The sequence below is a fragment of the Parasteatoda tepidariorum genome, chromosome 6 (assembly GCF_982258835.1).
Source record: "Parasteatoda tepidariorum strain Cologne lab strain chromosome 6, Ptep-v5.0, whole genome shotgun sequence".
Lineage (NCBI taxonomy): Eukaryota > Metazoa > Arthropoda > Arachnida > Araneae > Theridiidae > Parasteatoda > Parasteatoda tepidariorum.
This window is the reverse complement of record NC_141760.1, coordinates 51,774,913-51,802,741: the sequence shown is the minus strand read 5'-3', so window position 1 is coordinate 51,802,741 and position 27,829 is coordinate 51,774,913. Positions and strand designations below refer to the sequence as shown.

The window sequence follows — 27,829 nt, the reverse complement described above, 5'->3', positions numbered from 1 at the left end:
GTGGAAAACTCACCACTCAGATTCTTACTAGAAGATCGAAAAATTAAGAGCAGTAGGAATAGCACCTAAGTTAAGATTCTTGAAGGGTAGTTGAGGTATTATTAATTATTTATTTTGCAGCTGTGGCAACCTTAGTAATTCCTGAATCCAAATCCCCATTTGTGTAGATTTGTAAAGAAAAGAATGTTTTAGGAGTGTTAGTTGGCTCTATGTTACCCGCGCATTTTTGTTTTTGGTGAGTTTTTATTTTCTTTCCTTATTTAATATTTAAGAATTACGCAATCTTATTTACTTGTAAGTAATTCATTTTTTTATTGAATATTGTTGAACTACACTTAAGCTATTATTTCAATTTGCCTTAGCGCTAATATAGCTCTTGGCTATTAAGGGTATCTTTGTTAGCCATGTGTTAGCCTAGCTGAATGTCCAATTCCATTGTTTCTTCGAATTCGTCTAGAACATAGATTCAATTACGTTATGTATTGTACCTTCTTTCGTTGCATGTAATCTGTAACTTCAAAATTTCTTTACGGAATTGGAAAAGGCTCGCGAGGATTAAACTGTATTTTCGATTTTGGACGAACTTTCAATATTCTGTTCTTATTTGAAAGTTGAGATTTAGCAAGAGTTTTCTAATTTTAACGAAATTTTAAGATCAAATTTATAACTTTTTTCCAAAAATTACTAGAATTTATTGCCAATTTTAATTTTGAGTAACCTGTAGCTTTCGTTTCTCGTAGTAATAAATGAAACACACGTGTGACATTAAGCTTATTTTTTTGACCAATTGTGTCAATCAGGCTTTAAAAAAATCGAAAGCTTGCCGCCTGTCATCGAGTTCAACAAAAGTTTAGAGCAAATGGAGTAATATTGGCGAAAACGAATTGACCAGAGCAGAGCAATGTAATTAGTGAGGGAACAATTTTATTAGAATCTTAAAAAATTCAAATTGACAATTTCTCTTCTCAGAAATGAATTATTTAGAATTGTTTCTTAAAGATGCTACAAGGTTTAAATTGAGTTAGATTATATCAACAGAAAATGATAAAATCTAAGACTGAATATGCAGATGTTCTGAATCTTACATATATGCAACAAATGCAGTGCAGCCATTTTTTTTAACTTTTTATTTTCTGTATTATATGAGCAATTTATATAGTATGTTGTGGCACATATTGTTGATTTAAATAAGCGTCAGGATTATGAAGGGTTTAGAGAATGCATTCCTGCTAATATACTTCAATTATTGTTGTAAATTTTAGGTTACAGACATTAGGAATTGATGCGTCCTGATGGATGCATTATTATGTAGTCCTGGAAGATAAATTAATTGCACCGGCAGAATTATATGGGCAAGAGTTAAAAGAAACTTCAAATGTGTACAAAAAATTTATACTTAAAAAAAATTGAGAATCATGAAACTTAAGGACAGATAGTTTTCAAACTCAATATTTATAATGAGATTTAATACGACCAGTACTCAGCATGAGTCACTTTCTCACTTAATGTCTCCGTCTTATAAATTAGTATTCATTATTTGTATATAAGGCTTAGTCACTTATCTCACAATTGGTGTTTCATAACAGATTTCATTTTTCCTTTCATTGAACCTTTTTTTATGGTAGGAATCAACTCAACCAAACGTGAGAGGCGTGTATAGGTTAAATATGTGGTGCTGTCATTGTAGAACAGTAACTGCCATTTTGAAATCAATGCGGCTTAAAGCAAGAGAGCCCAATCACTTTGTGGAGCTGCTAGAACGTATCATATTTTGCTTGATTTTACATATTTTTGCTTGAAATGAATTTTCTTTCCCTATCGCCTTCATAGGCAGTACCTAATAGGGCTTAATTTTGCATTATAGAAATTAAGCACTTTTAATAGTCGTTACTTTTTTCTTTTTTTTCTTTTCAAAAAAATAGTTTAAATAAATTTTTCTATTTAAAAATCTGATCTTTTTTTAAAAAAGATTTTATTACACCATGTGAATTTTTGACATTTAATTTTATATTGTGGGATGTTTTTATTTATTTTGAAGTCAGTAGTTATATAGAATTTTATGTTCTTACTATGTGGTTTTTTAAGTTGTGCTGGTTTTTATGATAAAACCCTGTGGCGGAATATCTGTGACGTTGTCGCTGAATATTAGTTATGCTGAAAGAATTTTCCATAAGAAAGTTTTTCTTTTTTTTAAAATAATTTTTGCAGAAATTTTCAAATTTTTTCCTCTTAAATTATATTTCAAAGATGCCTTTCTGCCCATCAAAAGGGATAGAAAATGTTCCTGATTTTTTGGTTGTCATTTAAGAATAAAAAAATGATTTAACAGATAAGAATTAAGTGCCTGGAACAATGTTTCTTTAACAAATACTACCAAATCAGCTCTGCATTTGGTCCTTCTCTGAAGCCCCTCATTTATGTTAGTATTTTGAGTGAAAAAGTGGATATTTTTAAATTGTTTGAAAGACATTGATAGTTAAATTGAATAGTTGAATACTTTAGTATGATTTAGTTATTTGCAATTAAGGACTTAAAATATATAATGTATATATATTGGTATCAAGAAACCAAAGAACCTGGGTTATACCAAACAAATTTTTTTAATTTTTTCCTCAACCGTACAGGGTTGTATATTAATTAAATATTAATTTAACTTTATGAATTTAGTTTTGGAAATTTTATGCTATTTCAGGTTATAGTTGAATAAATATGTCTGACGAAAATCCAGGAAGAGCTAGAGGTAGGGCAAGGGGAAGGGCTCGTGGTCAAACTCAAGATCAGTCTCGAAGGCCTGGTCAGGAACAACCACCAGCTGCAGCAGCACCTGTTGGAGCACCTCCTGTAAGTTATATAGAAAAAGTTATGTGTATTTTATATTTAGTAACAATAAAAATAAATAAGCTATTTCTATTAGTTAAAAATTTTGTATTTATTAGCTTTACTAATATGGTTATTTTTGTACTAAATGTTTTTTTTTTTTTTTTCAAAGTGAGGTTTGTTTTTCTTTAAAACCTGCCCAAAATCACCTTAAATATATTACATGCATGTTCTGAAACGTCTTGCTTTAAATTGTTCCAGAATAAACATTTTTCAATAATTGAGTTAAATCTTTTTATCTAGGATTTTTACATAACTATTTGATTTGTGCATAATAATGGAAATATATTTGGTTGTTAAAATTTATAATTCCAAGTTGTTTAATATTGGTCTTAACTGTTGAAGGTGTTTATTTAAAGTAACAAGTATTTCTTGTTTGCTATTAACTCAATTATATTTTAAGATGTACTACGAAGATAATGAATATTCCAAAAATGTGTCAAAACAAATCTATACAACTAAAGATAAGAAAAAAGTGAACAAAAGGAAATTACCATTTTCAAAAAGGCTTTTGTGATGTGCATTGCATCATAGTTTAAATTTGCTGAGCTCTGTGTGTAGCTTTGTTTCAGATAGTTGAACTTAAGTTTTTAATTTTAAATGTCTTATTTTATCCTTAATTATTTGTGAGTTTTTTTTAAAAAAATGGTTCTATATTTGAAATTAGTTGTTGACTAAGGAGCTCACTGAATCAACGAAATATGTGTCAAAACCTTTCATTTAAGCACTGATACATTTAAAGGAAGAAAATATATTAAGGATATAATCTGATTCACTTTTCTACTATTTAGAGTGCTGTCCATCCTGGTGGAAATGGTGGTGGAAGAAAAACACACAGAGGTGTTCCACGTACTGATCCTGTACCACCTGCTCAACCAGAAGCAGTTTCTCAGGGACAGGTCCCTCAGCTGTCTCAGGCTATGTCTGGTTTAGCCTTGTTAGATTCTGGTGGAAGAGGACGAAGCAGGATGATGCGGGATGAATATGGTGATGATAATACCAGACCAGATCACGTTAAGGACAAGAGAGGTATTTTTTTTATTCAAAAGTGCAATATGTTTAAAAAAAAAATTTTTTTTTTACAAGTACTTTTAAAAGTTTTTTTCTTTCATAAATATTATTGTAGTTCAATTATTCATACTTACTAATGACAATTGCTAGTTGTTAATTCTCCCTCAAAGACTTCTGAATTTTGGAGGAATCCAGGAATCTTCCAGTCTTATAGAAAATATTCAAATATCTTAAAAAATTTCCACCATATAAAGAGATTTAAAAATTTTTGCTGATTAAAATATTTTTAAGTACGATTGCTATTTTTATTCAAGGGGAAGGGAAGCAAATATGCTGAAAATGTCTAGTAGGTAGTGTAATTTAATTGCATTGTAATTTCTATGACTTTTTTTTTCAGTTGCTACTAAGGATGAAAGCAATATGAGCAAACAAAGATATCCTATGGTAGTGGCTTTTTTTAAGACATTATCCAGTTGAAAATGAATTATGAGTTTCAATTTTACTTTACATTCAATTCAGCCTTAGTCTTATGAATAATTTTTGGAGCAACAGATTTATTGTCTTATTAAGATATGTATGTTGTGTCTACAGTAAATCAGGGTGGCCACTCACCTTGAAACCCTGGAATTATCAATGAATTTTTTTATTTTGAAAAGAAAGTCTAGATAAGTCTAGGAAATTTGTAAAAATCAGGGAATTTTCATGGTTGATTTGGGATAATGGTAAATTTAATAGGTAGGATTGTTCAAATTTTTTTTTAATGAAGGTCATAAAAAAATTCTTTCAACAGCAATAAAAAAATTTTTACTACTGTTACAGACCTGCCAGCATTAGATAAAAACCCTCAATTACATATCTTGAGCCGGGAAGGTTCTGATTCAAATTCTCCATCCAGCTTGTACCAACCATAGACTTACAGGTTGGGCATTTCCAAGAACAGGGCTTATCGACCGGAGGTCTAATGTACCCAAACCCTAAATCATGATTAGCAAAAAAGCCCTATAACTGAAATAAAATTCAGCAGAAACATCTTGCAGTTTCTAAGCCTTAATACAATATTGCCCTAAATGCTCAATTCTTCGAGCGGAATAGACCTCACAAAGTCTGTCGTGATGTCTCTTCAAGGTGACAATCTATGCAAAGATTAGTTTCAATACTCATTGCGTATAGGTGTCTCCTGAGGATGAAGTGTACAGTGAGAAGACCAATGATCTTCCTCAAGTTGTTCCTGTTTAGCTTTAGAAACTTTTTGACATACACTGGGATAGTCATGATTCAGCTCCTTAGCTTGTCTCGGACCGTCTGCGTCATGCCATTGCTCATGATATGGAATATACCGCTTGAATATAGATGCCCTAAAAGAGGTGAGACATTCCCAAGGCTGGTTCAGGGCCAAAATTGCTCTAGAGCCAATGAACCATAGTGCTGATGTTAAATAGCCTCAGTGATAGACGGATTGTGTGTTAAAAGTCCCTTTGCTGTTAGACTAACCGTAAGATTCTCGTGGTTTTCTTCATGTAACGCAAATGCAGGTTAGTTCTGTCAAAAATTCCTCCCTGAAGGCAACATTTTCCCCAATACTTGATCCAGGAGTTCTCTTGTCTTCTTAATTAGGTTAAAATTACATGGCTACACATTTATAAATTAGTAGCTCTAGACTCAAAAAATTAGGTCCGCTATTCAACGGTGATTATAAAATAAAGAGCGAGGTGTGTAGCTTTTTTTTTAAAAGTCCTTATTTTTTAATTACGTTTTTTAACAGCCCTTAAGGTGCTTTTTTTTTATTCGAGGTTTGTAAAATGTGCTCAATTTTCTCTTTTAAAAAAAAAAGATTAAAGGAGTTCTAAATTACAAGAAATGCGTAACTTTCACGATTTTCTCTGCAATATTTATCAAACTAGTTATTTTAACATAATCATGTAATGTTTTTGAATTTTATTGATTTTATGTTTATAAATTAAGAGCTTTAAACAATAGAAAAATTATTATTTCTGCACAGATCTTAGTTATGATTTTTTTAAGTGATTAAAAATGTTCTAAGTGCTTAAAGAGTACTTTACTTAAAAGTTGCTTATTTTTTGTTGAAAAATCTGGCTGCACCCTGAAGTGTATAAAGCCTTTCTGTAGTGTATCCTACAACAAAAATTTTATCAATATGTGATAAGTTTTCATGTAATTAAACTTGAAATAACTATTTCTTAAAATGCTGAATATTAAATATTCCCCCCTTTTTACATTCTTTTCATTTGGTAACATTCTATATATTAATTGCTAACATTGCCTGATATTGAAGTCTAAAGTTAATAAATAATTCATGAATAACAGATGTTTCAAGCATGAAAAAGATTTCATTGATAGTAGGTGTGAACAGAGCTCATTCTAGGCAAAAAAAAAGGGCAGGGTGCAAAAGTTTAAAAAAAGGGCATTATTATTCTAAAAAGGCAATTTCTTTCCAGGGGCTTTACACGTTTTATTAAAAAACATTGTCTATTAGTAAAATAAAATTTTTTTTACTTTACTAAAAGTAGCAAAGCAGTCATATTAATTACTAATTTTCATTAATAAATTAACATATGTATCGAGCTAATTATCTTGGTAATTTATTTAAAATGCATGCATATATTAATAAAATAATAAATGTATGTTTTTAAGTGTGTATAGATAGTTATGATTTAATAATTAAAATGATTAATAATAATTATGATTTAATGATAGTGAAAGTAACTGCAAACTTTCAAAGACAAGTGCAACAAGGGGGTTTGTTGGCTATTTTTCCTTTCTCATATAAATCTTTGTATTGACAGCAATGACAAACTAAATAAAAAGAGTTAAAAATAAAAGTTTGAGAAATCCACTGTAGAGTTTGGGGAAAAAATAAAGAGTTGAGGAAAGAAAGAGCAAAAAGGGTATGGAGTCTTAATACATCAGGACACTAATTTACTTCAGGGGCAACAGGATGGATTCTTTTGACTAAAAGGGCAGTAGGGTGCTGCGCCCTGTTTACCCTGCCTAGAATAAGCTCTGGGTGTGAAGATAAGTGTTTCACATGTTTTTTTTTTCTTTATTACCAGATTCAAATATTTTTTATTATGTAGTAATGATTTTATTTTAAAAGTTTATTAAGTTTATTTTAAAAAATTTTCAAGTTCTAACGTGTACTATTTTATTTTGTTAAGGCACTTCTGGATTTGCAATTCCTCTTGTTGCTAATTTTTTTGAGCTTTTGCAACGACCACAGTGGTGTGTTTATCAGTATCATGTGGATTTCTCTCCTATTGTTGAAAGTCCCAGAATGAGAAGGATTTTTATGAATGAGAATCGAACCAATATTGGTGGTGCTTACCTATTTGATGGCATGTCAGACTTGAAAACAGTTAGAAAATTGCCCGACCAGGTATTAAAGAATCATTGCTTTACTTTCTCTCAATTTTTTTAAAAAATTTATTACAAGAGAACTTAATGATGGTAATGTATTTCAGACTCTTGAGTTCTTTGCAACTCGCAGATCAGATGATGAGAAGATCAGAATTACGCTGAAACTTGTGGCAGAGTTGGCTCCAAATCATCCTGAACTTGGACGATTATTCAATACTCAAATGCGAAAGTATGAACCTTATCTTATTTTGTGTCATCTGTCTCAAATCTGAGCTTAGTTCAAATTATTAATCAATGTAATAATTTATTTTTGTAGGAATTTACAACATTTGAAATATCAGTTGCTTGGTCGTTATTATTTTGATCAGAGTGCTATTTCAGAAATAGCTCAATATAAGTAAGTACCTGCATTTATTTTCCTTATAGCCTATTCAAATTTTGGAGTGTATAAACATTTTTTTTTTAATTAAGCATCTTTGTCTAATTATAGTGGAATACCACTTTATCTTTTTTTAAGTAAATTCAAATTTTCTGTACAATGCAGGTAAGTCTGACAGCAGAATTTACTGAGTAAATCTGCTGCACTATTCAAAATTGTTTTAAAAATTGGCTTATTAAGAAATATTTATTTATATTTACCTGAGTCAGTTTGTTATTCTAAAACATTTTTTTTAAATTTGTTCATTGAGCCTTTAACTTTTTATGCCTTTTTTGACAGCGACTATTTAAATTAAGAAATGCTAGAAAATTATCAAATTCTCTTTTGAAATAATGTTAATGTTTCACAGTAGTTTGCTTGCATGTGAAAGTCTGGCCTAAGTTACAAATAATAGTTAAATTATCTATTGTTTGTAATAACTAGTTGAATTTTAGTTATACATTATTTTAAATACATAATTCTTGCTACCGCTCAACCACAGGACCATTTTCATGTCTTATGTGACCAACCTGCAGAGATTTGTACACATGAAAATCAAAAAACTAGCTGTGTTAGAACCCTGTTTCATTACTAAGCTAGCATTTAAGTTTCATGGAATCGAACCTCCGACCCTAAGTTTGAATTTGCTAATTTCAGTTTAACCATTAAACAGAAAAAGTGTATATTTAAATTTAATTTGAAATATTAAATTATACTACATAAAAAAGATTATTTAAATTAAATTAAAAATTTCATTTAGTGCTACAAGTATAATTTCTGACTTAAAGAAGAGCATATATATCGCATATAAGTTTGTTATAGAATAAAAAGAAAATTTTATTTTATAAACTGTACCTTGAGTTTTGTAAATATTTAGTAATCTCGTAAAATTTTAAATAATTTTTTTTTTTTTTTTTTCAAATTTGGCTGCATGCTGTTTATTTGCAGCACCATTGCTGTTAGAACAAGATTTTGATATTCTTTATAGCTTTTGTGTTTCTGATGTTACTCTAGTTGGTAATTGTTTATTCTTAAGGCATACCGATTTTAAAGTGTCTTAATAATATATTTTTTAATGTTGGTGTAAGAGTTGGCTTTTCAAACCCCTAAATAAAAGTAAGGGAATCGATTTAATTAATTTTTCCTAAATTTATTAACATATTTTTTTTTGTCAAAGAAATATTAAAGTTTCTACTATGAAATCTTGTTACTGATGATTGAATCTTATTTCCAAATTTGGAGAATTGGTGGGAATTTCCTATTCCTCTTTTAAACATGTACCTATATTCTTTTTCATTAATATCAATTAATTTATAACCTCAATCAGCAGAATTCTAAAATAAAGGTATACATATACTTGTTTTGCTAAGACACTTCATACTGGTTTAATCACTAATAATTGTCCGTTTCAGTTTGCAGATTTGGCAGGGTGTCATTACTTCTATCCGAACTTATGAGGAAAAATTGATGATGTGTGTGGATACTATTTCTAAGGTGGTTAGAAAAGAGACAGCCATGAATATCATAACACAGTGTTTTAATGAGAGCAGGGGAGGAGACTTTAAAGATGAAGTATCACGGAACTTGGTGGGCCAAATTGTAATGACAAAGTAAGTGTGTTTGAACAAAATTCATGTATAATTTTAAATTTTATTTAATCTTGTGCATTATTTAGTTTATTTAACATTTTTGATTTTTTCAAATTTTAGTTACAACAATAGAACCTACCTTATTGAAGATATAGATTGGAGCTTGAATCCTTCTAAAACATTTGAAACTAAAGAAGGACCTATATCATATGTACAATACTATAAGAAGGTGAATAATTTTTTCCTTAGGTTTTAGTCATAAATATTATTTACTTCAATTTTTTTTCACATTGTATAGAGAATATGATTGTTTAATGCAACATAAATTTGCTAATTCTTAATATAGTTGAACCTAGATCCTTAACTCTCATGTAATTTGCAGTCCTGTATGCATCCTCAGAGTTCTTAGGAATAAAAAAAAAAGGCAGAGTGCTTCCTCACAGAAAAGGGGCATTTATCAAAATCATTAATATTATGTAACAACTGAATTCGATGTACAATTTTTTATTACCCTCTCGCACTATTTTATGCAAAGTAATTTTCACTCATCAAAATAACGAAAAAATTTACAGCTTTTGAAAAATAAAGGCCTTAAAGATTTTTGTAAAAACTTTCTTTAAAGAAGAGTAAACTAATGGTAAAAGTAATTGATGAACAACTTGAATGTTTTTCTTTATGTTTTGAACTGAAAATTATAAAAGATTAAATATTTAAAGGTGCATTTTTAAATAAAAGATATTTGACAAGACTGGTAAAATTTCTCTAAACTCATTATGATACCCTCCTCCCCTATTGAAAGTGAATATCTGTAAGGCTGAATACAATGCAGATTTTAACTATATAACTAGACAACATTAAAAATCAACTTACTAAAATTAAGGAATGAAATTAAAGTTAAATAATTATCATTAACTAATTTTTCTTTGGAACAAGTAGTTTAGAAAAACTCCCAAACAAATAAAAGGCAGAAGTGTTGGTGGTGTATTTTTATAGAAAGGGCATGGGATCAAGAAGGGAGCTGCCCTTTTAAGAACACTTAGGGAATTTGTTAATAATTCTTAAGGTCATTTTGAAATATGATTCCCTCTTCTATTCTACAGGAATTTGAAAACAGTATTTAGTTTATTTGTTTTGAGGAAAAAAACTAACTTTTGATGCCAGTAAGGTTACTGTTTTGATGAAATGCCTCAAACAAGTTTTAATACTCGTGCATCAGTCGATAATGTTGAATTTTGTGGTATTAATTGTCCATTCAAGAAAAAGTTACAATAGCTGAATGAGGTCTAAGTGATTCAGATGAAGACTGAAGTTGACTAAACCAATTACAGCAAACATTTGTAGATTGCCTAGAAACCTTTAAAGCAATGAAAAACTTTTTATATTCCCATGGACATTCAGTAAATGAACAGTAGTGTGTAACATATGTTGAAAATTTAATTGTTCTGGGAAGAAACTGAATTCAAATATTTTTATCCTTTTGCCTCGTAAATATTTTTGCAGGAAGTACAATTTTTTCACCTAAACTTTTTATATATAACATAGATTTATTAAATTTCCCATATTTTCCAGTTATTTAATATTGCAAGCTGACCCACATTTGTGGTTTGACTGTATCATCATGAATGGTCCCTTGAGAAATGATCATTGTCTTGCTGTATAAGAATTTTATTCCAGTTTTGGTTTCATACCTCAAACTCATCAGTTACTGATTTTCATTTCTCATGCAGTTATTTGTGTACCTGACTGTAGGAAGTTTTTAAATAAGTTTTATTTTTTGTATCACTTTGGCTTTTTTAGTTCAGAAAATTTGCATTTGTGTCAAATGTTTTTTTTCCATCCTTGCTGCATCTCTTTAGTTATTACAAATAATTTCTTTAATAAGTTCAAAAAAATGTTTTTATTTAAAGTAAAACAATGTTTGGTTACTACTTTTGCAAATAAATATACTGAATTAATTTGTTTCATTTAACAGCAATACGAAATTGACATTAAGGACCACAAACAGCCTTTAATGCTCTGCAAGTCTAAGGAAAGAGAAATTCGACGTGGTGCCAGCATGCAAAAAAATTGTTACTTGGTTCCTGAGTTATGTTGCATGACAGGTACTTTATTAAATAGTTCAATGGAAATGCTGCTTATTTATTACAAGTATTTTCTCGGTTTTGTTTAACCTTTTTATTTTTGTAGGGTTAACTGATAGAATGAGATCTAATTTCACCATGATGAAAGAGCTTGCAAATACAACAAAGTTGGATCCTGGCCAGAGAGTTCGCAATTTGCAACAGTTTATGGGTAAAATTAACACGTAAGTTTTTTTTTTCTTTGAAAAAAATTGTTTAGTAACGTTGCTTTAAGATCTAGGTATTATTAATAGTATTTTCTACCTAGGCATCCAGATATTTCCAAAGAAATGAATGACTGGGGATTAAAGTTTTCAAGTGATTTGGTAAAATTTCAAGGTAGAATTATGCCAGAAGAAAAGATCTGCCAAGGTTCATATACTGTAAGTTACGTTGTTTCTTGATATTATTTGTAGAACCTTGTTCTCTCAAATGCTTGATAGGCACTGGGGATTTCGGGTTCGGTTGACCACAAAACCAATCTGAGCCCAAGGTCAAGAAAACTGAGATTTGCAGTGTAGACCGTGGCCCTCTATGGGCTGTGTTGCCCCTGAGTTAAGGTATTTTTACTCTCGGGCAAAAAAACAAAATCTGAATAAATATAACATTTGTCACAGATAATTTTTGAGCTGTTGTCTGTGATATATCATTAATCTGAAATGTTTTCAAATATTTAAAAATGAGTTAATTGCATAATTTGAATTAATGCCTTTTTGAAGCTTATTAATTTAAGAACATAGTTCCTTACCAATGACCATAGAGCAGTCTTTGAAACAGAACAGTCTGTGTGACAGAAAGTCCCCTTATCATAAATTACTGTCACAGTACCAATTATCCCCCAAAGTGCAAAACTTACCACTGATTTTGCCAATTTTTATGCTTTAAATAATTTTTCTCTGAGTAAGGTGTGCTCTTAAGTTCTTCTGACTCAAAACCAGTTCGATTATCACCAGGGTGCTTTGTTTGACGTATCAATAATTTAAAAGCATAACACATTAATAATACATAATTTTAAAAAATCTTTTTCAGTCCATGTTTTGAAGTTAAGCACAGTAATTTTCCTTTTCAGGTCAATTTTTGCTTACTAAATTTTGTAGGACTGTGCTAATCAGGCTGTTCCTTAATTTTTATTTAGTTATTGTCATATGAGAAATATTAAAGGAACTTAGTTCATAAAAATTGCATGCCTGATTGAAGCTTACTTAGAAGCTGTAAAGTAAAATTAAAAAATAACTGTTGCTGCCAATTCTACATTTTTTGCATCAGTGTCCCATTTTTTGCTCTGGATTTTTGAATTTTGAAAATGTGTATTAATAGAAATATAAACACATGCCTGACAGAATGAAATCTTGAATTTTGTCTGTGCTTTAGTCGGGGTCAATGGGATAAAATGTAAAGTGGCCAGCATCTGAATATAAAATTTTTTTTTAATTCTAATTAAGATCATTTTGAGTTGATAGGATTAAAATACTACATTTCCTTCTGTATTTTAAAAAAGAAGTTAGGAGATAAGCTGTTATATTTGTTTTATGAAATGTGCTTTTTACTTTTAGTATGGCTATCAACAGCGAACTGGGGATTTTTCAAAAGAAATGAGAGGTAAAGCAATGCATGTTCCTTTCAACCTAGATAATTGGATTGTTATTTGTACCAGAATGGATCTTCCAAAAGCTCAAGATTTCCTTACCAATTTGTATAAAGTATGTCCACCTATGGGCATGAGAGTGAACAAACCAATATTGTAAGTAGAATTTCTTATATATATTAAAGTTTTTTTTTTTTAATATTATCTATTAAAATGGAATTAAAGCTCCGTAAACCTTAAAAAGGAAAATTTCACATAGGTCTTGAGGAAAGCATGTAGTGACTATCAGTGAAGAAACTACAGGCACAAGTTAAAGACTAATCAAATTGAAATCTTGATTGCTAAATAGTTTTTTAGCAGTTTTTTCCTAGTTTAGTTTTTTAGTAGTTAAGTCTTACAGGGCTGATTGTGCTCCGGAAAAAGCCGGATTTCCGGAATTTTCGCTAACAGTGATCCGGAAGTTTCCGGAGATCGAAGGTACAGATGTTTAAAAAAATCATGGGCCACAGAAGTTTCCGGAAATCAAATTTTCAAAGGTGGAACTTAAAACACAGTTTATTTTATTTGTTTGTAAAGGTCTGGTTTCTTAGGACAAGCGCCTTATCTGGGCGTCGGCGTGACGTCAACGTCACGCTGACGCCAACAAAATACTGGTTTGTTAGCTCAAGACCTGGTTTCTTAGAACTAGCGCCTTATCTGGGCGTCAGCGGAAAGTTGACGTAGATCTGACGCCAAAAAAATACTTTTTTGTTAGCTCAGCGTGAGCAGTCGGTCTAACGCAGACATTATCTCTCATTGCGCATGCGTTAACAACGTAAACAAATATTTATTTTGAATTTGCATTGATTTTGTTATTGTCGACCAGTGTTTTAGAGAGCAAATAATGACTTTGTCCAAGAAAAAACACATTATAGCTGAGCTAAATGAAGACTGCTATGTTAAACGAAGAAGCTATGTTTAATGTCAAAATCAAAATCTTGGCTGATTTCAATGTGCTGTTGGATGTTGTCCGCCATTGCTTCTGTGGTTAACGTCACGCTGTAATCCAACTACAGTTGAGTTGGACGGCAATTGTAGTTCAAGATGAGCGTTCGATGACGTATACTATCAAACTCACAAATGGACCAATCAGAGGTTAACGCTGATTTCCAGCTGACGGCGTCCTGTCCTAAGAAACCAAGCCTTAAGGGAGAGCCAGAGAGATACTTTATAAGCTTCTATTATGATTAATATTCATTTTTTATCAATAAACAGTTATAATCATGAACTCAAGAAAGACATTTGTAAATTTTAATTACTTCTCCAGGTCATCATAGATATGTGTAAAATTTTAAATATATTTTAAGTAAACTAAGAAATATTGAGAAAAAGGGAAAAAAACCTTGTTCAAATTTTTTTCTAATTTTTCAATTTAAATTTTCCGGAATTTTGACTTGGGCTCACAATCACCCCTGGTCTTAATAAGATTTATAAGTGACCTAAATCATTTTTCTAAGTAATAATTTTTTGAAATAACCTTTAAAATTGTTAAAAGAAATTTAACAAGTTCACAACTGTAATTTAATCTTTTTGCTTACTAAATGGGCGATGTATTTTAAATAAAATTTTTGTATTCATTACTTTGTGCATGAAGCTGAAAGTTAGGTTCTAATTCATTTAACGAATCTCCTTAAACGTAATTCATAACAGTTATAATGTAATTCGCACCAAAAAATAATTGTATAACTGTTAATATGATCACAGATACTTTTATAGTAGTTACATTATTCTGATAATAATTAAAAATAGAAGCAATCCTCCTAGACTCTAAATTTAAAAATCAAATAAAATTAAGAACGTAATAACAGTACAGGTATCTTTTTAAATTAGGAAAACAAAAATATTTATAGGAAAACAATAACTTTATGATTTATATCAATTTTATGCCGACATCCAAACAAAAAGTGGAAAAATTGGATCCTACCCTGTGATTTTCCTGCCAATATAAATGCATAGCTGCCAACCCTTCTGGATTTTCCAGTAGACTACTGGATTTTGCTAGTTTTTCCCGGTCTACTGGTTTAATAAAAATTCTCTTGGTTTTTGTACATTTTAGAAAATTCCCTAAAATTAGTAAGTTTCCTTAAAAAATACCTATTGAAATAGGATTTTTGTGCAGATTATTGCTTGCTTGAATATTTAAATAAGTGTCACTAATGCATAAGGAAGCGAGCCTTATTTATGAAATTCAGTTAACTATCTTTATTTTTACAGAATTAAATGCCTATTACTATTCAAAATTGAGAATATGCATAATATATAACATTTCAAGATCATTTAAGGTGAAATCATAACTGGAAAAAAATTGCAGTTTTTCTACTTTAGTGATGAAAACCCCTACAGTTTTCTATGTCTAAAATATTTAATATATTTTGCAACAATTATCATGAAATTTATATTGTTTCGTAAAAATCTACTGGATTTTTTCCTATCCATGTTGGCAGCTATGTAAATGTATTGACTACAATGGTAAACTGCAACGCCATTATTAGATTTATATATATAGTAAGATATGTTTTAATATGTATCCTTGTAAAGTTACTTTTTTTCTGTGTGTCATACAGTAATTTATATTGTGTTGACTTTGTTTTCTTACATTATGTTTGGAAATCTTCATAACTTTTCGACTAGTAAATAAAGATATAGTAACCTAACTTAATTTTGAAAAATTTTTGATAATCATTAAAATATTTATGAAAGTAACAACCCTAAGTAAATAAAATTATTGTTTTGTTCTATTTTTAAGATGGTAATTTATTGTTCTGTTTAAGATGGAACTTTCTGCAAATAACTAGCTTTTTAGATATATGTAAAGTATTTCTGCTTTTGTCATAGAAATATGCACAAAAAAAAGTAATAACTCAAAATTCTTAAGCAATAAGATCATATAAGAATTACCATGTGAGATAAAAAAAAAAATTCATCCTCATTTTCATCCTTCATTAACAATTATATTTAAATTATTATTAATGGCTGATTCTACTTCAAAATTGTCTGAATGAGAAATTCATCATTCTTACCTTTTTATTTTACTCTTAATATTTTTACCAAAGGAGTTAGTAGTTTTTGTATTTAAGGAGCATAATTCAATGTTATTTATTTTAACAGAGTACCTATCGAACAAGATCGCATCAACCTCTATTTAGATGCTTTCAAACATAACTTCCAAAGAAATGTTACTTCTATGGTTTGTTTCATTGTGCCTAATAACAAAAAAGAAAGATATGATGCCCTTAAAAAGCACACGTGCCTTGAAAATGCAGGTAATTATAACACTTGATTTTAAGTATTATATATTTTTATATACTGGTTATATAGTGAGGATTGTAGTCTTATTTGTCTCCTGTCCTCATTATAAGTTTTGACGCCTTAGATGGCCAGGATTAAATTATTCCTTGCTGGTGTTCAATTAGTAAGTATTGAAATTTCCTATTTTTCGATAAAATAACTATCCAACTATTAAAATGAGACTTAAATTGCTGATTTCTTAAAATAAGCAGTTATTGTGAATGATTTAATATTTCAAAAAATAAAAGTATATTAGGAATAAGCATTTAATTTTTCAACAGTAGCAGTTCTCAAAAACAATTCTGATTAATTCTGTCATGAATTTGCTTATATTGTTAAAGAAAAAATCATGTAGTTAAATTTTTATTAATTTTCTTAGTTTTAAAATTAATAATAGATATATTACTGTGTTAGTATTTTTTATTTTACAAAGTCTTATTAATACTTATTGTCTGCATTATAATATTTATGAAATTAGTACTTAAAATTTTTTGAATGCAGACTGAAAACACTTAAAAAAAAAGTTTTAATCAGTCGTCTGTAAATGTTAACAATTTTTAATTACTCTAATTATAACTATTTTTAAAAAATTATTTAAAGGAACAAATTTTAGTGGTTTAAAAACTCAATCTGATTTAATTTAAATTGAAAGATTTTGTTAAATGATATTTTCTTCTTTCAGATTTGGACCTTGAGAATGATCCTAAACACTTCATTCCTAAATAATGGTCTTAAAATAATCTTAATTTTCATCTTATTTGTTTTCAGTTGCCAGTCAGGTTGTGGTTGCAAGAACTCTTAGCAAGAAACCTATGTTGATGTCTGTTGCCACTAAAATAGGCATTCAAATAAATGCTAAACTTGGTGGGGAACCATGGGCTGTTGAAATTCCAGTAAGTGTTTCAAAATCTTTTTCTAAGATATTTTTGACTTAAAAAAGTAAAAATATTGTAAATAAGCTATACATTATGTATAGCATGCAATTTTTTATACTACTTTAGGTATCTGTGTCATGTTTTAACTATTTAGTGGAATGCTAGGACAATCATAAAATTGTAAAATCCCATGGTGTTAGCCTTTACCTAATGGGTCCATGCTTTACCTTTATACCTAAAAACTTTCTTTAAAAAAATATTTTAATAAAAAAGAAAAATAAAGCTAAGTACTGTAACTCACTACCTTCATTTTCTAAACAAGTCTTGAAAGAATATTTCTTATAAAGTGAGCTTTCTTATATAATTTAAATTATTAAAGTGTCATCTCATCAAAATTGCTGTTGCAGAGATCGCCATGCTGCCCGATATATTTTAGTCGTGTTATCACTCGGGTCCACACCATGAACAGTGCAAAGTCACGATGCATTGTGGTTGTAGAGGTGCCAAAGTTTTTTTACATCCAGTTATCTTTTTTCCAAGTCCCTTAATAATTTTAACTAATCTTAGGAAATTTAAACATCTGTTTCATTACTCTTCTCTGATCAAGTCATTAACGATGCTATGAATGAGCATAAACAGAAAGAGAACAGCAGTCCTTATATAAAAAAGCAATGTAAGTTTTCAAAAAGTGTAAAATTGATTTTAACTTTTCATAAAGTATTTAAAAATTATCAATTTCAAAAGTGTCTTATATTACAAAAATTTTGAATTATTGAAATTTATTTGTTGTGCAACAGTTTACAAAAATCAAATCAATTAATAAAAAGTGGTTCAAATCATAAAGTGGTTACTAATAACAGGTATTTTATTTACCGTATATTCCAGCGCATAACGCGCACCCGTAATTTCTAATAACTTTTTTTAAATTTTAAGATATACTCTTCGTATAATGCGCACAAATATTTGGATTGCACATGTGCAATATCTCGTCTAGTATCAATAGAAAACCAGAAAGTCTTTTATTGTGGGACATGTTTAGGTCCCACCTTACAGATAATACAAAAAAATTGTTGAAGGAATGTAACACCGATATGGCAGTTATTCCGGGCGGATTGACACCATTAGTTCAGCCATTGGACGTCTGCTTAAACAAACCATTTAAAGCCAATTTAAAAAAAAACAGTGGAACACATGGATGTTGGAGGGCGAGAAAACCTTTGCGAAAGGAGGGCATATGCAGTTTGGAAACAGTGTGCGAATGGATATTAAAAGTATGGGATGAAATTAAGCCTGAGATGGTTAGAAAATCATTCAAAAAATGCACCATTTCAAATAATTTGGACGGATCAGAAGATAACTGTTTATTTATGGATGAGGGTAACGCAGATGATGAAGACGAAACAGATTGTGATGACGTGCCTGAAGAAATAACGGAAGACGAATATAATGAACTATTTATGTAATAACGAAAATCAATAAAGTATATAGGTAAAGGTATGTTATTTCTTTAAAATAAAAGTATTTTCTATATTTAAATTTTTTTAATCTATAATTTTTTATATTCGGCGTATACCGCGCACCCGTAAATTCCAATGTTAATTTTTTTATTAAAAGTGTGCGTTATACGCCGGAATATACGGTACTAATTATAGATTTAGTTGTAGGGTTAAATATATTTTGTTTGCGTTGATTACATGGAAAAAATAACATGGTTATTTTCTTTTCTCTCACAAATAATTCTGTACTTGGGGATTTCATTTACGTATTAATATATATTTTATTTATGTATAAATCTTTTTGTTATCACTCAAAATATCTATTTTTCATTATTTATTCTTAATTTTTTGCTTATTTATATTTGATAATTTTGAAGCAAGAAAACTAATTGTAAGATATTGACTATGAAACTAATATGCAATTTTTGTTTGAGGTAGATAAATTTATATTCCTTAATTCATTGGGCCTCCCTTTAAATCAGCCATCTTTTCTGCTAATATGATATAGTTTTATAAAATGGTGGGAGTAAGTTACAGTTTAACTTTATCCCCAATTATTTTCAACCTATTACAGGACTGTAACTGTCACACCCACATATATATATATATATATTGTGAAAAGTAGCAAAATTATGTGCCAAACTGAAATTCTTGTGTGAAGTTGCTTAATACTGATCTTTGTATTTGTTAAGTAGTTTATATCTATACACTCAGACCTCGATATTAGGTCATCCGCATATAAGGTCGCTTTTCCAAAGTCCCGGCTCACTGAATAGGAATTCTTTGTTACAGATTATCGGACATATGGTCAAGTTTTAAAAATCGTTATTGCTTATAAGATCATTTTTATCTGAGGTGAGGGAATCCCTCTTTTCTAACTAATGCCTATTTAAGTTCCTTACAAGGCAATTACCCCTCTCGAGTTCTAGGAAAATGTTGCAGCCAACGAACAAGCTACAATTTCTGAAATTGTTTCACTAGTTGTAGACAGTGAGGACAATGACAGTGATTCTGAGACCGAGCTGTAATGCAAGTGGAAGCTTTCAGTGCAAAAAATGTCTAATGAAATTTTTTTACCAACCATGAGGGAACTGAGGAGCATTTTGAGAAGTTACAAAATCTAGAAAACATTGTTCGAAAAATGAAGCAAAAAACGAGACAGGCCTGCGTAAATGATTATTTTAGATAAAGTAAGATGTAATGTATATATCTACACTTTGAGAAAATATGTAAACAGCTTTATTTTAAATTAAAAAAATTTTTAAAAATCTTACTTTCTCTAATTCTTATACTGTTAAAATGTATAGACTTAAATATTTAATTTATGGCCGATCGTTTTCGTTTATATTACCATTTTTAAAAAGTCGTGTACTATTTGCGTGCTTAGTTACGAACTGCTAATGAATCGGTTAAAAGGTCAACCTGCTTACTAGCCCTTAGGGTGACCTTATATCGAGGTCTGACTGTGTATATATATATTCTTTAGTAAGTAGCTGATTGTTTTATTTTTGTATCTAATTGACAAACATTTACAGTTCAAGATGAGGATAATGATCATTGGTTATGATACTTACCATGATTCAGCAAAGAAGGGTCGTTCTGCTGGTGCTTTTGTTGCTAGTATTAATCAAAGTTTAACTAGATGGTATTCAACTGTAACATTCCACTCCTCAGGGTTTTCTGAAGAGCTGTCAAATCATGTGAGAATGAATTTCACAAGTAAGTGCTTATAGTCTGTATGCATTAGTCTTTCAAATTTTGCATGTATTTTAATATTCATAAATGGATAAGTATGCTTTGTACTAAAGTTATCCCTTTTTTATTAAAATCTGTAAAATATAGTAAAAAATGTATTTTACAAGCTTGCTACTTAGACTATTAATGATATTATAATACATATATGTTGCTGTTCCATGAAGTGAAATCAAAATTTCTTTTGTAGAGTGTAATTTTCATGCATATTAAACTATACCTTTTTTGCATATGTTATTAAATATTTTATGTGTGTATTTAACAAGCCTAACTTTTCACAGCCAATTTTAAATTTTTCTGATAATTTTCATTTGTGAACCACCACTCGGTTGGGTGTAACTAACATTTCTTGAGATCTCAAAGAATTGGTTGCGTACTCTGCATTGCAATGACAGCTGCTAGAGCGAATATCTTTTAGCATGAAAAGTGGTCCTCCTTGCTTTTCTGCATGTATGAAATAATCTTATTTTAATGTGCTTGGTCATTTAATAAAGTTATAAATTTAACAAATTTAATTTTTGCATAATATTGAAAATTGACAGTTTGTCTACTCCTATATTGTGTATAGATAATAATTTGTTTAATTCTTTTGCAGAAGCTTTAAAACAGTACCAACAGGTCAATAAATGTCTCCCAGATTGTATTATATACTATCGTGATGGTGTTGGTGATGGTCAAATCAAGTATGTAATGGAACTGGAGGTTAAACCATTCGAGGATGTGATAAACAGCTCTATGGCTGGTAGAAAGTGAGTTTCTCATATAATTTTTAATTAAATGATTTTATGGTGTTTGATGAATAAATTTTGCTCTATGACGAATTTATTGTAATAGTGGTTCGATAAAGTTGATATTTGCCATTTCTTGATGTGCCAATGTGGGCTATGGCTTAATTGCCCACATTAGCTTAATATAAAAACTTTGTTATACTGATCAACTTTATTATATAAGGCTATCTGAACAAAAATTGAAATTTGCTAACACTGTTATTGCACATGTGTATTTACACAGAAAAGTGTTTTACTTTTTAAATAAAAGCCAGAACTACTATTTTACTGGAAAATCTACTTAAAATTTATCCACCACAAATATTTTGATTAGGAGGATGGTTTTGGAGTTGTCATTTGTCTTGTATGAAATAGGTAATGTCTTGTAGTTTTATTTTTTTCCCCTTCTGTTTCTTTATAAACATTAATATACAAAATAGTTTTTAAAATTTCTATTCAAATTTTGGCTACTTTAAAATTAGTTATTATTTTTCGCCAAATAGTTTGATATGTAAAGCTAATTCCTAATAGCAGTTTCGTCTGAATTTAGCTCTTAAAAGCATGGAAAGTTTGAATTTTTTTTTTTACAAAAAACCTGCAAAATTCCTATAAATATAATATATACCTGGTAAAATAACCGGTTTTTGAATTTTCAATAACAGCAATCAGCAGCGTGCATAGCGTTTTTTAAAGGTGCTTATTTTCGTTTTTTAAAAGCCCTTAAAGGTGCTTTTTTCATTGGGTGTTTTTAAAAAGTGCTTAATTGTTTTTAAAAAAAATTTGAGTGCTTAAAAGGTACTTGTTTGTTGAATATTTTGGCTATGCACCCTGAATCAGTTATTAAGATTGGGCAAAATAATTGTAGAATCTATTACAGGGTTCCCACGGTCCTTAAAAACTGCTTAATTAATATTTTGAAAAATAAGGGCCCTTTAATGTACTTATTTTGGGTACAAGGTTTTTAAAAGTTCTTAATTTTTTAATTTTTCAGTTCAATTTTTTAAAACAAAAGGTCATTCTTATATCACTTAGTATTGGACCATGCATCAAGGGTAACACATTTTAGAGGGACAAAAAATAATGTGGGGGCAAAGGGAGAAAAGCACATTCTTTCATTAATATATTGGTTCTTTCATTAAATTAATATATTCTGCTTTCAACTAGAGTGATATTCTATGAGGAGAGTGAAGCATTCTAAAAGAAAAGAATAATGTGGACTGGGGAGATACTGCACATGGAAGAGAAGGCTTTTTTTGGGAGGGGGGCAGTTTTAAAGTACCCAAGTAGAAGACCTACTCAAACCTCCAAAATTGACAGAATTCAAGAAATTCAGTTCTACTTGTAACATGTCTGCTTATAGGAATTAAGTAAAAATCTAAGAAAAGAAGAATCAGAAGAAATTTTTTTTTAACTAGAATCCATAACGAAAACTATATCCTAAAATTTTGAAGTATTCAATAAATTCGTATAATATTTCAATGCGTAATAAGTAACTGTAAATTTATAAAAGGCATAACATTTTTAAACTTCATGATTGTGCTGAAAATTAAACAGATCTGAAAGAAACAGGGTTTGAAAAATCCCAGCCTACCTACGAGTACTAAATAAGAAAGCACGATTTGCTTCTAACAAGAAAGTTAAATATTTGGTAATTATTTGTTTTGTTGCATTGTAAAATTATTATTAGATTGTTTCACTATTATTTGTTTCACTATTATTTTTATTTCTTAAGGATAAGCAGATTGTTACATACAAATTTAAATCTCTTCAACTGAGAGGTCCTTAGATTTTAATACTCATTTTATTCAGTTGACATTCCTACTTTACTGCTTTTAATTTTTGTTCAATTTTTAGTTTCTTTAAAATTAGTTTATGTATTTCGCGAGAATAATTAGTAACATTATGTTAATTCCTAATAATAGGTTTAGCTGGAAATAATTTTGTTCATCATAAAAGTAAATATAACACATTTGCTGATCTAGTAGCAAAATATAAAAACTTGTTGTTTTTGCCAAATTTTTTTATTAACTCTTTTTTTTTTAATATACATTAAAAAAAATTGCAAATCTTAATTTATGCATTTAATTTTATAATTAAATTTCTATGAAATCATTAAAAATAGAATACCGATTAGTTTCATTCGTTAATTTTTACATTCTGAATGACTTTAACTTTTAACAATCTGAAAACGTTTTTTAAAAAACCCGAGCTGGGTTTGCAAAGTCCTTAATTTTTTCAAAAAAAGGTCCTTAAAAGTGCTTAACTTTGCTTTGTTAAAAGAGTGGGAACCCCTGTATTACAATTATTGTTGTAAAGAATTTCGCATTTTAGTCAAACTGACAAGTTCCAATCCTCATTCAATAATTTTTTTCTCTCTCAAAATCTAGTATTTGGCATTAAGGATGGGGGGAAAAAATTCTTTTTTTGAATGGATTGAATGTAAACATTTGATATTACAGAATAACTTGATCTTTATAATACTAAAAATACCGCTTGTAATTTAAAGCTGTTATTTTTTTATAAAAATCTAATCATAGTAAGGGATGATAAATAAATAGCACAAGTAAATACCTTTAAATGATGAAAATAATAAATTTGTATTTATTTCTTAATTAAGAGACCTTTCCAATTTTCTGGTGTTCGCCTAAGTTGCCTGGGCTCACTTTGGCGAAACCTGGTGATAAATACAATTATATTGGTACTTTCTTTATAAAAAATTATTATAAGAAAGGTAAATAATTGGTACTGTTATTGTGGGTATATCTATAATTGATGATAAACAATTATACTTTTTTTTCATATTCTTAATTTTTCAAAAAGTCCTTAATTTTTGCTTTGTTAAGAGTGGAAGGAAACCCTACTATGATTCTCAGCTTTTAAAGGAAAATAAAAACTAAGTTCCATAAAAAGTTATTTTATTGAAGCTTCAGCTTTCTGAGAAAGTGATATACATTTATATTTCTTTTCAGTACACGCTTTGCTTTCATTGTTGTGAACAAGAAGATAAACCCTCGTTTTTTCCACGCTACAAATAATGGTTACACAAACCCTCCTGCTGGTACAGTTATAGACAACACAGTAACTCGTCATGACCGGTAAGTGAATATTAATTTATTTCTAATGCTGTGGCGGTACATTGTTTTGATTGTAAAATTCATATATATTTTATTTTTCTGACTTGTGCATTAAACATCCAAAATAAGTAAATGGCGCAGTGTTTTAATGCATCATCTGAAACAGTTTTTGTATGTCTTGCGTGTTAGCTTCAGCTTTAAGATTGTCCAATTCTTTTCTTCAATATTTAAACTAACTAAGAAAATGATAGTTTAATCTGTTAGTTTATCTGTATTTTTAATATATTTAACTAAATGTAGTTCTTAATTTGAAATATGGTATTGAAAGTGTTTGAGCTGATTCAGGCTTTTGACTTGAAATTTTCATGTAAATCCCAACTAAACATGTGTGCGAAATCTAATATCGTCTTAATAGTCATTTCATAGAGAGTCTAGTCACTAGTAAGTCATTTCATAGAGAAATGTCATAAGTAGAAAAATTTCTCCATCTAAAGAAGTTTTTTTTTATTTTAAGAGTTGTCATCAAAATTGTGATTATAATTAAATTCTTAATTCCTCGCTTATCTTTAATAACCTTTTGTTTCATTATCATTATAAATCATTATCATTATTATCATTATATCATTATAAAACTTACATAAAATATGTGTAGTTTGATTTAACTTATTTAGCCCTATTCCCGTTTTGAGTAATTTGGTGACTAATAAGTCGCAATTTGTCATGGATTCATCTGAAAGATGTATATATATGTATAGATTTACTGTTTAAATTCTTTTACTTTGTTAATGGTCTCATCCAAATTTCCATAAACTCACTTTTTTGTATATTACTGTCTATAGTAATGCTTGCACCTTTTTTACTTTAATCACTTATTCATGTTGCTAAAATAGATTATTTTGTGTTTTATAAAACATTCCTTTGTGTAATTAATGCTTTTTTTTTTTAGTTATGATTTCTTCTTGGTATCACAAAGTGTAAGACAAGGGACAGTTGCACCTACTATGTACAATGTCATTAAAGATTACAGCAATTTAAAACCAGAACATATGCAGCGTCTTTCATACAAATTGACTCATATGTATTTTAACTGGCCAGTGAGTATTTTATCTATATTTGCATAGAATACATTATTAAATGATCAAATGTGAAAAACAGCTCGTTTTAGCCCTCTGTTGGTCTTAAGTAATTCTCGTAACAGTGCTAAATTAGTTTTATTAGCATTAACTTGAAACTTCGACATAAGACAAACCAATTTTTCTTACTAAAAGATTCCTTCAACAGTTTTTCATGTATGTAAGCAAGAGTGGTAAAATACCAGTAAAAATAAGATTTTACAGAAAGGATTTGATAGGATTTAAATTTATTTCTAGATTTTATTAAATCAGGATAAGCGTGATTTTTCTTGAAATTTAGTTAAAACCTTAGGAAGGTGATTTCCATATAAACAATTAAAAGGAATAAAGTAAAAAAAAAAAAAAAAAAAAAAGTTTCGCTATGATCTAAATTGAAAAGAATTCAATTAAATTATACTAAAACATTTACTTAACAATTTCAATTTATATTACCTTTTGGCATCTTAAATCTCCTAATTCTAATATTTTTAAAGGTGTTTTTTAAGTATCGTAGTAATACATTACCCAATTTTTTTTTCCTTTATTGAAATTTGCTTCGGTTTGATTAAAAAATAACATGCTGTGCAAGATTTTTTGTAGACTAAAGTTAGTAAATATAAATTTAATCAAGGGTTCTGCAGCTGAATTCTAAAACTTATCAGTGGTTTTGCAGATCAATAGATTTCTGCTTTTGGAGCTTAGTTGCTTTTCTTCATCGAAAATTTTTTCAGAATGCATTTCAGTAAAATTAAAGTAACTGCTTTTGTTAGTAATTTTTTCTTCCAAATTAAATGTTATTTAAGCATATTTATGCGAAGTAGTGCATTTTATTTTGAATTTAATGAATTTCAGTGATAAACTTAAGTTTTCACATAGCATTGTGATTAAATTGAACATGTTGATTTAAGTTGAAAAAGTATTTCCCTTTATTTCTTCTGTCTTAGCAAATTAAAGCTTTGTAATAGTGATAGAATAATAAATTGAAATATCAGCTGAATGTTATTTAAATTCCTCCCAAAAAATGTTGCTGGTAATGCTTACTCTTTGTTGTGTTTTGTGGTAAGTTTATTCTAATATTTTGATGTATAGTCATTTCAAGAAGTTATTATACCTTAGTTATTTTCTTTTGCAAGTTACTAATGTATTTCTTTTGATGCTGACTTATATATACATCTTTTTAATTTAGGGAACTATAAGAGTACCAGCACCTTGTCAGTATGCCCACAAACTGGCATTTTTGTCTGGCCAGCATCTCCATCAGGAACCACATCCAGATTTGTGTGATAAACTGTTTTATCTCTGAACTTTGCAATTCATCTGGATCATCATATGTCATAGCTAAAGAGATGCTATTTTTTTAATTTCTCTCATTTGTGTTCATTTTTTGTTATATACTTTTTTTTTATGAATATCGTGGAAGATTGTCCTTTCAGTGTAAAGGGTGTACTGTAAGTTTAAAAATAAATCTATTTTTACTGTTTGCTTATTTTCTTTATTGGTAACTCAAGTATTAGACATAAACATCTTAAGGATTTAAAATTTTGTGTCATCTAATGTTTTCTGCTATTGACATGACAGAATGGATTTGTAAACATATCTGAAAAATTTTTCTATGAAATTTTTAAAAAGGCATTTAAATATAAGTATGTAAAAAGAAACTTAGATACTGTGATAACAAGATATTTATTGCTAGAAGCTTTATATATTTTTTTTAGTAGATTTAAATTAGAGTTGATTAATGCAGAACTTCCACTGATGACTAATGTAAACTGATCAAGGTTTAATAATTGTCTGCTTCAAAAAGCTATTGTTAATGAAGGTATGTCATTTTGTTGGTGTTGAAAGCAGATGTCCTAACAACATAGATTAATAGGGGGTGCCAGGTCCTTGTTTAGTAGATTATATGCACTTAAGACTAGAAATATGCCTTTAAAATCAAAGTTCTAACTTATTTAAATGCTTCTACTTACCTCTTGAAATTAATTAGTCAGCAAAATATTTATTACCAGATTCTGCATAATTATAATACATAAGCATAGCAGTATGATAAATGAGAAAAGAAAATCTTAGCATTTTCCAGACAGATTTTACTAAATTGAATAATTTTTGTTATAGTACTAATTATCTAAGTGCTGATCCAAATTCTCAAGGGTAAATTGTCATCAAAGATAGTCTTATCAGCAGAAAATGAGCTCTCTACATCTACGCGCGTTATTGGGCGAGACTTTATACTCGGTGATTTCACTTTGTCAGGAAAGTCAATTTTCATCGAGGAAATCTTTTATCTTAACTGCTACCAAACCCATATTTTTGGTTTAAACGAAACACCATTTTTCTTTTCTTGGAGTCTGAAAGAGCATTGCTCAATGTTTCAACTTCAGATATGGTCTGACTTTTGGGAGTTGCCTCCTTTCTACATGAGTGAATCTTCTAGCGAATCGTTGTCTGGCC

General features: G+C 29.2%; 1 protein-coding gene across 2 annotated transcripts; it reads left to right on the top strand.

Moving 5' to 3' along the window:
- Positions 1 to 165: 165 nt before the first annotated feature.
- Positions 166 to 26,858, top strand: aub (piwi like RNA-mediated gene silencing protein aubergine). Of its 2 annotated transcripts, none has more exons than XM_043051552.3 (19): positions 166 to 235; positions 2,693 to 2,841; positions 3,669 to 3,906; positions 7,065 to 7,282; positions 7,368 to 7,492; positions 7,580 to 7,660; positions 9,094 to 9,291; positions 9,391 to 9,499; positions 11,243 to 11,372; positions 11,458 to 11,575; positions 11,659 to 11,773; positions 12,944 to 13,131; positions 16,123 to 16,277; positions 17,071 to 17,195; positions 20,209 to 20,392; positions 21,021 to 21,174; positions 24,162 to 24,287; positions 25,213 to 25,360; positions 26,565 to 26,858. In XM_043051552.3, the coding sequence occupies exons 2-19, from the start codon at positions 2,710 to 2,712 to the stop codon at positions 26,679 to 26,681; spliced, it is 2,661 nt and encodes an 886-aa protein (XP_042907486.1). In that variant the 5' UTR covers positions 166 to 235; positions 2,693 to 2,709; the 3' UTR covers positions 26,682 to 26,858. The 2 variants fall into 2 exon arrangements, with proteins under 2 accessions (XP_042907486.1, XP_071034776.1); XM_071178675.2 differs by having other exon boundaries at positions 166 to 294.
- Positions 26,859 to 27,829: the final 971 nt, after the last annotated feature.

Excerpts from the sequence above, each read along its gene's own strand:
- aub (XM_043051552.3), top strand. The coding sequence starts at position 2,710 with ATGTCTGACGAAAATCCAGGAAGAGCTAGAGGTAGGGCAAGGGGAAGG. Across the intron at positions 2,842-3,668 it reads CACCTGTTGGAGCACCTCCT|AGTGCTGTCCATCCTGGTGG; the intron begins GTAAGTTATATA and ends TCTACTATTTAG. Across the intron at positions 11,373-11,457 it reads TGAGTTATGTTGCATGACAG|GGTTAACTGATAGAATGAGA; the intron begins GTACTTTATTAA and ends TTATTTTTGTAG.